The sequence below is a fragment of the Sardina pilchardus genome, chromosome 17 (assembly GCF_963854185.1).
Source record: "Sardina pilchardus chromosome 17, fSarPil1.1, whole genome shotgun sequence".
Taxonomy (NCBI): domain Eukaryota; kingdom Metazoa; phylum Chordata; class Actinopteri; order Clupeiformes; family Clupeidae; genus Sardina; species Sardina pilchardus.
The window spans coordinates 19,195,388-19,207,887 of NC_085010.1; the positions used below are offsets into that span (position 1 = coordinate 19,195,388).

The window sequence follows — 12,500 nt, forward strand, 5'->3', positions numbered from 1 at the left end:
GGCCTGTTTAAAGCTTTCTGAATGAGCAGGAATGAGGAACCCATATGGCTGGTTCCTCTCAGTGTGTATGTCAGCATGCTAAAGAACACATGCGGTTCTATGCTAGTCCCTGTCCTACTCTCCGCTCCAACCCCAGCTACTGTACTTAGACCTGTTCTTGCCCACTCTACGCACAAAGCTACAGCACGTGCTGTACTGTTCAGCCAGAGAGCTGCTCTCTCACCCTACAGTACAGTGCGTGTAAACCCATCCCACGTTTAGCCAGAGAGCTGCTCTCTCACCCTACAGTACAGTACGTGTAAACCCATCCCACGTTTAGCCAGAGAGCTGCTCTCTCACCCTACAGTGCGTGTAAACCCATCCCACGTTTAGCCAGTTGAGCTGCTCTCTCACCCTACTGTACGTGTAAACCCATCCCACGTTTAGCCAGAGAGCTGCTCTCTCACCCTACAGTACGTGTAAACCCATCCCACGTTTAGCCAGTTGAGCTGCTCTCTCACCCTACAGTACGTGTAAACCCATCCCACGTTTAGCCAGTTGAGGTCCTTTTTTTTACTCCCATTAGCCACATTCCGTCAGCCAACACCAGCGCTCTTTACCCACCGGTGCTCCTGCCAGCCCCAGCCCTGGATCAGCACACTCCCTCCCCACGCCGAGGGACTGCAGGCGGGGGAGAGGGGAGAGCAGACAGGCCCTTATTGGAAGCAGGTCCTCGGTGGTGTTAAGAGTCAGGGAGTGCTCCCCTGAAGCCCCAGAACCCAGATGGGTTAAGGATGAGAAGTTCCCTCCTCGCTGTGGTTACCATGCCACCCAAGATGCTTGGAGACCAAACAAACGCACTCACGGAGGACTTGAGTGCACACACACACACACACACACACACACACACGGATGCACGCATGCACGTGTTAGCAAGCTCACCTCACACACCACATCTCTCTAGGGCACCACGCCATGTACTGGGCTCTTTTTTTGTCATTTATGAGAGGGCCTCAAGTGGAATAGACACACATACACACACACACACACACACACACACACACACACACACACACACGCACACTCACACACACGCTCATGTTCACCCAAACCTTTGCACTCACATTATCTCACACATAAGCGTATATTCATACACATACATGCACCCAAACTCACATGCACACAAACAGACACACACAAATACACACATACACACACACACTGCACATTGTGTTCGAGCACAGAAGAAGTTCGTGTTAGGGTCAGTCTGGGCCTGTGTGTCCACTGGGAGCTTGCGTTGGGCGTAGTCAGAAGATGGAGTAAAGCGATCCTTCCCCTCACTCAAATGCAACATGACATCACCGGCAGCTGCAGACCAGCTGGACCTCGGCCAGGGAAGCCTTCCGAGTAAAAAATGAAAGAAAGAAAAAAAAGACGCGTTTTGGTTGGACCATCATTCAGGCACAGGGTTCCCCCAAGGCCGGCCACTGAAATCTGGTTTCGCCCGGGTGGTAGCGAACTCGGCCTTGTTTTCCAAACACGCCGCTGGATGATTTAAGGTTCAGTTAAAAGCGCTCCACATGCTGTTCCAAGAGCCTCGGGAGTCATTGACAGTTTGTGTTTTTTATTTCTCTTGTTCAGCGGGGATGCTAAGCATCTCATGCAAATGGCTTCCAGAGAGAGGAAGAGCTCGATTTTTCTTAATGGCCACTCTTAGAAATTCTACTGACGTGGTTCATACGGTTTAACATTATTCACACTGTCTTTGAGCTTTCATAAATAAATTAAAACGTATGTTTTAGCAACATCTGGACTAAAGAGAGGGTTACTAATTTTGGGCTAAAGTCAGGGCAGCAGGTGAAAAGTGAAAAGTGATTCCACACACACTCTACATCAAAAGTGACAATTGTTCACTTCCAGTGCGATTAATAAAGAAACAGACAGATGGGGAAGGAGAGATATTACCTCTATAATAATAATAATAATGATAATAAAAATAATTTTATTTTAGCATTGTTATTATTATTATTATTACAGTAAAAGGAGCGAGAGGTAAAGAGTGCTTGCACTCCCTGCCCTCACACATGTCAACAAACTCCAGCACACATCAGCAGTTGGGCCAGTGTGCCCCATCACTCACTCTGTGCTTGTTGGTCTGTGTTGGGTGCAGTTGTTTGACTTTGACAGGTCCAAACGTCTGTCCAGTCTGGGCAGTGTGTGGAGCAGGAAGTTGCTTTTCTGGACATTCTGAAGACTGCAACCAAACAGCTGCCAACTTCAGAATGTGTTGGGGCGGAGTGCACGCAGCTCCAGTGAATGATGGACAAATGAGGAGCCCAAATCTCTCCGGAGGTCTCTAAAAGCTGAGCCGTCTCCTTCCTGTTCTGTCCTGCCCCGCATCCGCGGACTCTCTCCTCCATCCTTGCCAACCTCTCCACCTCTCCGTGGAGCCCTCCCTGGCTCCCTCCATCCATCCCCTCGTTCACTCCCTCCACCCTCTCGCTTTCGCGTCTGTCGTTAACAAGATTTACGAGGGGAGGAGGAGGAGGAGGAGGAGGAGGAGGAGAGGGAGGAGAGGAAGAGGAAGAGGAGCCAGCTTTGTTTTTGGACGTTAATCCCGTCCGCAGCGCTCTGCCTCATTGCCTTAAGAAGTGCTGAGGGGGGACTCGGGCGTCCGTCTCGCCAATAAAGCAAAGAGAGGGGAATCCAATTTTAACGTCCAGATCCCAGAGCCCTGACCGGCCCCCTCAGCCCTGACCGCCCCCCCCCTCCCTCCCTCCCTTAGGACATTAGCATCAGCTAATGCTGCCCACGGCTCTAAGTGTGATTAGGTTTTTTTCTCTCTTTCATGCTGTCTTTCTTTCTGCATTCTCTCTTTGTGAGAGTAAATGCCAAGGAGAGAGAGAGAGAGAGAGAGAATGAGAGAGAGAGAGAGAATGAGGCCTCGGTCATAAGAACAACAAAGAGGATTCTCTGGAGGATTTTCTGTTGACTTTTTTTGTCTGTAATTGGTTTATAGTTAGTATGTAGCAGTGTGTGTGTGTGTGTGTGTGTGTGTGTGTGTGTGCGCGCTGTGTGTGAACTTGAATGGGTGTGCCTGAGTGAGTGCACACACTGTGTGTGTGTGTGTGTGTGTGTGTGTGTGTGTGTGTGTGTGTGTGTGTGGAGGGGGTGGTAGGGGGGGCAGTATGTGTGTTGGGGGGGGTTCTAATGTAGTTAGTTAGTAGCTGAATCAATATTGTACCTCACCATGTATGCTCTCTCCACACAGTGTATCAAGACCTATAACTCTGACTGGCATGTTGTCAACTACAAGTACGAAGATTATTCTGGAGACTTCCGGCAACTTCCCAAGTAAGAGTTTTATCTGTCCGCCAGGGTCAGTAACAGAAGGGTTGGGTGATCGGCAAGACAATTAACGTAAAGTAGGACAGAGAGAGGAGAGACTGGGAGGGAGAGAGAGAGAGAGAGAGGGAGGAAAAAGGACGACAGAGGCTGAGAGTGAAAGAGTAATTGAATTGTGGCGAGGGCTCCTTGTCAGCTGGCGTCCTCGACCCGACTCTGACACGCCGACGCCACTGACTGACAGCCCTGCTGGCCAGAGCAACAGAGCAGGAAATGCACGTCCATTTCTCTCATCTCGGACTGACCACAACAATACAGGCTTTCCTCTCCTCTCCACTCCTCTCCTCTCCTCTTCTCTCCTCTCCACTCCATTCCTCTCCTCTCCTCCCATCTCCACTCCTCTCCTCTCCTTTCCTCTCCTCTCCTCCCCTCTCCCCCTCCTCTCCTCTCCTCCCCTCTCCTCTCCTCTCCTCTCCTCCCCCTCTTCCCCTCTCCTCTCCTCTCCTCTCCTCTCCTCTCCTCTCCTCTCCTCTCCCCCTCCCCTCCCCTCTCTCCTCTCCTCTCCCCCCTCCCCTCTCTTGTCCTCACTTCCTCCGTCTGACCCCAGGTTGGGTTATTTCTGGACTGAGCAGATGACCCAGAGTGCGGCGCACCCCCAACACAATAGTGAGGATTAGATCTGCTAACCTAATTGTCCTCTCCCTTTCGCCCCGCTCTCTGTTTATTTAGCCATGTCTGCTCTTCAGTCTTCTTTCATCCTCTCCCTTATCTCCCTTCTTTCCTGCTTCCTTCTTTCACTTTCTCTTGTGTCTGTCGTTCCCCATTGTTTCTCTATGTGCCTCTATGTGTCATGTGTTCCATTGGGTTTTTTTTGCCCTCAAGGGCAGATGTTGCAGAGGTTTGTGCGAGCAGATGTTCCACTTGTTTCAGGTCACCAGAAACAATGCAACCTTTGACCTTTGGCACAGCATAGTGCTCTTAGCCATAAAGTGAACAGCTGGATATATGGACACCTGTTACTTTTATAGCTACAGTATGCTTTTTAAAGTATGATAGTTTTGGACAGTTTTGCTGTTTACCAGACTGAATAGACTTTTCTTTTCTCTCTATGATTTCTTACCCGACATTCCTCTATTGTACTCTACCAATGTAAGGACTCAAAATTATAGACTGTTTGCCAGTTTTATGAAAGATGGAGACGGGTGTGTTTTGACCAGGGTCTGAAAGCCTGAATGTTGACCTCAGCTGGAAGAGAAATGTCCTGGTCACACCCTGCGCCTAAATTGATGAGTGCTATCATCCAACACCTCCTCACCACAGTGTTTTGTTTTTGTCACGTCACAGCAAAGTCCCTCGGCCAGACAAGCTGCCCACACACATATTTGAGGTGGACGAAGATGCAGACAAAGATGAGGTATGCTGAGATCGGTGCCGACAGTTCTCTCCTAGCAGTGTGTGTGTGTGTGTGTGTGTGTGTGTGTGTGTGTGTGTGTGTGTGTGTGTGTGTGTGTGTGTGTGTGTGTGTGTGTGTGTGTGTGTGTGTATTCATGCATGCATACAGTACATGCGGGATGCGTGTTTGTATACATGGACGCGTATGCATTTGTTTCTGTGTTACAGTAATGCAGAAGGCAGAGTGTGTGTTTTGTGTGCTTGTGTAGGTGTGTGGGAAGTATGTGTTTGTGTGCTTGTGTACGTGTGTGGGAAGTATGTGTTTGTGTGCTTGTGTATGTGTGTGGGAAGTATGTGTGGATCTTGTGTGGAGTGGATCTTGTCATGATACTTATCCTACGTTCCAATCCAAATAGAGAATTCAAATTAAAATGTGTGTGTGTATGTGTGTGTGTGTGTGTGTGTGTGTGTGTGTGTGTGTGTTTGGGAAGAGGAGGGGACTGGTGATGAAAGTCTTAATGAAATGATGAAAGGAGTGTCCGGCTGGTCTCCTCCATCCCTTCCAGTGCTGAAAGAGACAGGAAGTTGGCCCGATACTGAGCTCAGAACTTCCTGTTCAGCTTGTGTGATGATTGGCTGATGGTATTATCATAAAATCAGGATGAGGAGAAGATTGTGTTTAATCAGCCCAGACTGCCACCTTACACGTAATGATTAAGATGATGGGAACTGGCTGCATTTCATTCCAACCTTCAGTCGGGAAATCCAGTCTCTGAGATAGTGCTGCAGATTCACTGGCCCTAGAATACAGTATAACAGGGAAACTACACCAGGGCCAGGCAGGTAACTGAAGCGTTCTGTTTGCATTGGGTCTGCTGCAACAATTATTTTCTAATTGTTTTCTCATTTCTAATTAGTGACTATAATCAATGGAATTAGCTACACCAGAGGTGATAGCAGCGTGTACTACATTCAAAAACAATAGACCAGTCTGTTTATAATGGATTTTACGCAGTGTGAATGGAACGCTTCAGTTACTTGCCTGGTGTAGCTTCCCTGTAAGGCATCAGATGATAAGATATGTATTCAGTGCAGGACCTAGAACAGTGTTTGCAAGTTCTGATGCACACCAAAACATTTGATGATTTACAATATGATTAACACAGATGTCGCATGCAACATGTCAGTCAGTGCAACTGCAAACCTGCTATGCTGCTACTGCAGGTGATGCTACAGATCAACAGACCGGCAACACTTTCACTAGCCAGACATGTACAGTGTTCTGTCTCATCAGTTTACAAACATGGCAAATGGATGCCTTTGCACAGGGGTGTGTGTTCGAGGTTGTGTGTGTGTGTGTGTGTGTGTGTGTGTGTGTGTGTGTGTGTGTTGTGTGTATCAGTGCTCTGTAATAAACTGCTATGTTTTCTCCAGGACACAGCATCCCTTGGGTCCCAGAAAGGGGGAGTGTCCAAACACGGCTGGCTGTACAAAGGCAACATGAATGGAGCTATCAGTGTCACTATGAGAGTGAGTCACCCCACACACACACACATATACACATACACACACACTCACACAGAGAAACACATGCACGCTCACACACACACACACACACACACACACACACACACACACACACACGCACACATACATACTGTAGACACGTACACAAACATGCCCACACACACAAACACATGCATGCACAAGCACACACATGCATACACAGAAAGGCATGTGAACCTAGCCTGTGTCCCCCAGCCCCTCACCAGGCCTTTCACCTGTGTGCCTGAGTATGCCTTGTTCTCACAGTATACTTCTACAGTATGTAAATGTAATGGTAGTACACTAGGTTAACCTTCTTCCCCATGCCTGAAGAGCAGGAGATGCAAGAGCCTATGGGTTTTAGTTCACTCTTGCTAACACACTAGGGGTGTTGCAGGTTACGGGTTCAAGTTACGGGTTGAGCCGAACGGTCAACACAACTCAGGTTACATAAAGAATCTCATAGTCAGCTGTGGTATTATAAGTGATTTCACAGTTCTTCTCCTTGGCCCTCTGCCATGGTGGCCCACAGTCACATAAACTATGCTTGTGTTTGTGGATGAAGGAGTTTCCCCCTTTAATCAATAAATAGACACGGACACGCTCCACCTCTTTAGCCAGACAAATCAAACAGGAAGTAGATCATATCTCACTTCCTGTCCTTTATGTCCTGTCCTCAAGGCTCGTTGACCTTGCTGTGTTCCCATGCCCCAGCCTCTCGTCACGCTAACTTTAGCACAGAGACCACGCGACCTTGACCTTGCGCTGTTTATATACTGTACCTCCATTGTTTTTGTTTACTTTGTAATTACTCAGTGTTGTTTTTCTCCTTCATTCCTCCTGTTCCTCTCTCTCTTTCTCTCTCTATCCCCCTGTATCCACCTCCCTCAGTTCTCTTCATCTTTCACCTGCCATCATTTCTATCAATCACTCCATTCATGATATGCCCCTCTTTTATACAGTGTCATGTCTTCACATTCTCATCCATTCTGTTCTTCTGCCTCTTCTGATGTCCATTCAGTTCATGTTCTTTCCTCTCAATCTTCAGCTGACTACACATTCATGACCTTTCCTTCAAGGATCCATGTCTCTCTCTTCCCAATAATCAATCTCTCTTCACCTCTCTCTCCCCCCTTTATCCTTCTCTCCCTCTCTCCACCCCACCTCTCTCCCTCACCCTTTCACTCTCATTTACCAAAGCCTGAAACGTACAGAAAAATAGCGCACATCAAAACATAGAAGGAATACAAAATCCTCTGTGTATGTGTGTAAATATGTATATGTGTACTGTACATATGTATATGTGTGTGTCTCTCTCCCTCTCCTCAGTCTTTCAAGAGGAGGTACTTCCATCTGGCCCAGCTTGGTGACGGCTCCTACAACCTGAACTTCTACAAGGACGAGAAGATCTCCAAGGAGCCCAAGGGCACCATCTTCCTGGACTCCTGTATGGGTGTGGTGCAGGTAAGGCTGTCCCCGAGGCATGACTGAGGTGTGTGTGTGTGTGTGTGTGTGTGTGTGTGTGTGTGTGTGTGTGTGTGTGTCTGTGTCTGTGTCTGTGTCTGTGTCTGTGTCTGTGTCTGTGTCTGTGTGTCTGTGTGTCTGTGTGTGTCTGTGTCTGTGTGTTTGTGTGTGTCTGTGTGTGTGTGTGTGTGTGTATGTGTGTCTGCGTGCTGTGAATGTATTTGTGTGTGTGTGTGTGTGTGTGTGTGTGTGTGTGTGTGTGTGTGTGTGTGTGTGTGCATGCATAAGTACCGTATGTACAATATACACACACACACACACACACACACACACACATTGTGCAGCTGCAGACCTACTCAGATATACTGTGTGTGAACAGACACACACACACACACACACACACATGCACACTAAATCCATTCCAATACAACATGGTCTAACTCTGATAAGCCTAGTTTCAAAGTCTGCTTAGCACCATGAATCCATCTGGAGATACATGTGTGTGTGTGTGTGTGTGTGTGTGTGTGTGTGTGTGTGTGTGTGTGTGTGTGTGTGTGTGTGTGTTTGAGTGTGTTTGAATGTGTGTGTTTGTGTGTGTAGTAAGACCTGAGAGCCCTGCCACTCCAAAATATTATGCTTGTACATACCATTTCCATCGGAGCGCTCTCCCAGGGCCTGAGAAGGTCTCTCCCACTCACTCAGGTTGATAGACTGTCGGGGGGAGTATTTTGATAGTAAGCACAATTTAGAAAGTAATATAAACTATCCAGGGATAACATTATTCTTAGAACAGGTACTGCAAAGCTCCCTCTCTGTTTCCCCCTCTCTCTCTCTTTTGTTCTTGTTTCTGTCCTCTCTCTCTCTCTGGTTCTCAACAGCCTCTCCTTTCGTTTCTCTCTCTCTCTTCTTGTTTCTACCCTCTCCTTCCCTCTCTCTCTTTCTCTTTCCTTCCCTCTCTCTTCTCTTACTCTCTCTCTGCTGTGCTGTCTGTCTCTGTCCAACAGTAGGCTAGTGATAATAGGTGTTCTTGCCACCGGCTCCTTATGTTACTGTAATATGCTTGTGTCTGATCGCCCTGTCTCATCCATCATCCTGCCATCCTCCACACGGCTCAACATGGGCCTGGGGCTGCCACTGTGTGTGTGCATATGTGTGTGTGTGTGTGTGTGTTGATCCAGTCTAGGAATATGTGTCTTTAGTGGTCTAGTTGGTTTTGCTGTATATGAGGCTATGATGTGTGTATGTGTGTGTGTGTGTGTGTGTGTGTGTGTGTGTGTGTGTGTGTGTGTGTATGTGTGTGTGTGTGTGTGTGTGTGTGTGTGTGTGTGTGTGTGTGTGTGTGTGTGTGTGTGTGTGTGTGTGTGTGTGTGTGTGTGTATGTGATCCAGTCTAGGAATATGGGTCTGCAATGTCTTTAGTGGTCTAGTAGTTGGTTTTGCTGTATATGGGGCTATGGTGTGTGTGTGTGTGTGTGTGTGTGCGTAAGTGAGAGTGTGTGTGTGTTTATCCAGTCTGTTAAGCACCATAAACCTCAACCTCAACATAACGTGCTGTGTGTGTGTGTGTGTGTGTGTGTGTGTGTGTGCAGAACAGTAAGGTGCGGCGCTTTGCCTTCGAGCTCAAGATGCAGGACAAGAGCACGTACCTGCTGGCCGCCGACACGGAGCTGGAGATGGACGAGTGGATCAGCACCCTCAACAAGATCCTGCACTCCAGCTTTGAGCTCGCCATGCAGGAGAAGAGGAACGGGGACCTGCACGACGGTCAGTGTGTCTGTGTGTGTGTGTGCGTGTGTGTGTGTTGTGTTTGTGTGTGTGTGTGTGTGTGTGTGTGTGTGTGTGTTGTGTGTGTGTGTGTGTGTGTGTGTGTGTGTGTGTGTCTGTGTGTGTCTGTGTGTGTGTGTGTGTGTGTGTGTGTGTGTGTGTGTGTGTGTGTGTGTGTAATAATGTCATTGAGAATGACTCCAATTCAGTTCTTGAATTTGAATTGAATTTGAATTCAATGTCTGAATGACATGACTTGCATAGGATGTTAATGTGAATGCACAATAGCATTGCAAATTAAACAGTTTAAGTTTGTGCATCTGTTTTCATGTGTGTTTGTTTGTGTGTGTGTGTGTGTGTGTGTGTGTGTGTGTGTGTGTGTGTGTGTGTGTGTGTGTCCGCTTGCTTTTATTCGGCCTGAATATGTAGATACTTTGTGCCTGTGTGGTTGTGGCTGTGCATTCCTGCTGCCTTCATACATCAAGTTTAGTGCACATTCTTGGGTGGCTGGCGTGTGTATTTGTGTGTGTGTGTGTGTGTGTGTGTGAATGTGAGTGTGGAAGTGAGTGAGAAGTGAGTGTGGAAGTGTGGGTGTGTGTGGGTGTGTAATTTCTATTCTTGGAAGGATTGGTGCCAGGAGCTCTCAGCTGGGTGTGTATTTAATGTGTCTGTTGGGCCAGGAGTTTGTGGTTTTATTGAACAAGATGGTACTAATTGGGAATGGGTGTGCCCCAACATATGTAGAGGCTAGTCACTACTGTCTATGTACACGTGTGTGTGTGTGTGTGTGTGTATGTACACTGTGGCATGTTCTCAAGAAGACCACCCATGTTTTTAATATGCCCTCTTACAAGATCCTCTCACACACACACACACACACACACACACACACACACACACACACCCAAACACACATAAACACACAGTCAGACACACTTGTACGCCTTGCTCAGTAACTCTTAACACCTCCTAACCCTGCATACCGTCTCACAGCTAATTGTTGTGATACCTCATTATTAAGCAGGTTTTTATTTATTTATTTATTTGTTTATTTATTTTCACCTCCCCTCGGGCCCCCAATGCTCATTCTCTCTCTGCTCCTCCCTGTTACCTCTGCAGAAGACCAGATGATGAAACTGAACAGGCTTACTGGACTTGGCCAAATTGTGCTGTAATGATACAAGGGATTTATTATTGGGCAATGGGCCTCTGTAATATACAAGAGAGGGGATCAACATTAGGAAAATAAAGTAACGGAAAATGACTCCCAAATGAGCCACCCAGAATCAAACAGCAGGTTCGGGTACTGAACCCAAGCAAGTGTGTGTGTGTGTGTGTGTGTGAGTGTATGTGTGTGTTTAGGGTTGGTTTGCTCATAATGTGTGTTGTGTTGCGTGGTTTTGCCCCTGTAGACGATGACCTGGGAAAGTCGGACATCTCAATTGGGAATTTCCAGGACAGCTTTCAGGTATGAAATGATCTCTCTCTCTCTCTCTCTCTCTCTCTCTCTCTCTCTCTCTCTCTCTCTCTCTCTCTCTCTCTCTCTCTCTCTCTCTCCTTCTCTCTCTCTAAAACACACACACACACACACACGCACATACTGTACATACTGATGCATAGTGTCTGTCAGTGTGTGTGTGGGTGAGTATGTGTGTTGGGGGTATTAAGCACTTCATTTGCTTAATGTCTTGACTTTGCCCCTTCATGAGCTGTGATTGACAGGCCAGAGCTACTGAATTGTAGGGGTTGGAAAAGCAGCTGAAAACACAACCCTGTATCACACACCCTTTTACAGTAATAATATACCACTCCTCATGTACTGTACAGTGCTCTCTACCTCCCCCTCCCTCTCCCCACCTCTCTCCTCCTCTCTCCACCTCTCTCCTCCTCTCTCCTGTCTTGTGTTTTCCCAGCCTTCCTCTCTTCATCCCTGCATCGCGTTCTTTCTCACTCGGACATAACCCAGTGTTTTCTCAACTGGTTCTCTTCATTTTTTTTGTACGCGCTCGTCTCGTTATTTTTTTCCCCCTTTTTTTCCCTCTCTCTGTCTGTCTTTTTACTGTCATTTCCTCTCCTCGTTTGTCTCTGTCTCTCTCCTTCTGTCTCCTCGCACAGCTCTGTCTCACACTTTTATATAGCGGTCTGTTTCACTCTCTCTCTCACTCTCTCTTACTCTCTCTCTCACGCTCTCTCTCACACACTCTTTCTCTCTCACTCTCTCTCTCTCACGCTCTCTCTCACACACTCTCTTTCTCTCTCTCTCTCTCCCCTCTGTCTATCTGTCATACTGTGTCATATTTCATTTGTATTGGGCAGACCAAAGTGAAATGACAGATAGTGTAAATTAGCACAATATAATGCAACCTGATACAGTCATAGCATAACCTACTATTAATAAACAGCATTGCGGAGAATCACACAAGCCTGTCAGGTGCTCAAACTCTGCCTGGATCAAAGGTTGGACAGCTGGCCAACAGATGCAAAGCTCACGCTCTCTCTCTCTCTCTCTCTCTCTCTCTCTCTCTCTCTCTCTCTCTCTCTCTCTCTCTCTCTCTCTCACTCTCTTTGTCTTCATCTATCTGTCTCTCTCCCCCCTTCTCTGTGCTGTTTTTCCCAGCTCTGCTCTCTCAGACACTAACCCATGTGAATCCTGGGAAAGCTTTTTCCCCAAGCACCCACATTTGTTTTGTTTTTTTTCTTCTTTCTCTTCATGGTTTTGTCAGAGTGCCAGAGACATCGAGACCAAGATGAGGAACGAGACCCGACTCAGGCTGTTCACCCTGGACCCCGACACGCAGGTGTCTACACCAGTGCCTGACTGAAAATCTGTGCAGGAAAAAAATAATTACATTTATTTTTGATCTGTCAGAAAAGAAAGATTGGCCAACTCTGTATGTGTGTGTGTGTGTGTGTGTGTATGTGTGTGTGTGTTTACAGAAACTTGATTTCTCAGGCATTGAACCAGATGTGCGGCAGTTTGAGGAAAAGTTTGGCAAGCGTGTGCTCGTCAAA

At 47.3% G+C, this 12,500-nt stretch overlaps 1 protein-coding gene across 3 annotated transcripts in view; it reads left to right on the top strand.

Annotated features, from left to right (window-relative positions):
• The window catches only part of LOC134061843 (dedicator of cytokinesis protein 9-like), an 80,055-nt gene that overhangs the window by 19,451 nt on the left and 48,104 nt on the right, over positions 1-12,500 (top strand). For all 3 annotated transcript variants that reach the window (XM_062517640.1, XM_062517641.1, XM_062517642.1), the window contains 8 exons: positions 3,251-3,333; positions 4,669-4,738; positions 6,151-6,246; positions 7,591-7,725; positions 9,314-9,488; positions 10,901-10,956; positions 12,212-12,286; positions 12,426-12,500. The exon at positions 12,426-12,500 is cut by the window's right edge and continues 66 nt beyond it. In XM_062517640.1, coding sequence (XP_062373624.1) covers positions 3,251-3,333; positions 4,669-4,738; positions 6,151-6,246; positions 7,591-7,725; positions 9,314-9,488; positions 10,901-10,956; positions 12,212-12,286; positions 12,426-12,500 — 765 coding nt within the window. The remainder of the gene's footprint in view (positions 1-3,250; positions 3,334-4,668; positions 4,739-6,150; positions 6,247-7,590; positions 7,726-9,313; positions 9,489-10,900; positions 10,957-12,211; positions 12,287-12,425) is intronic.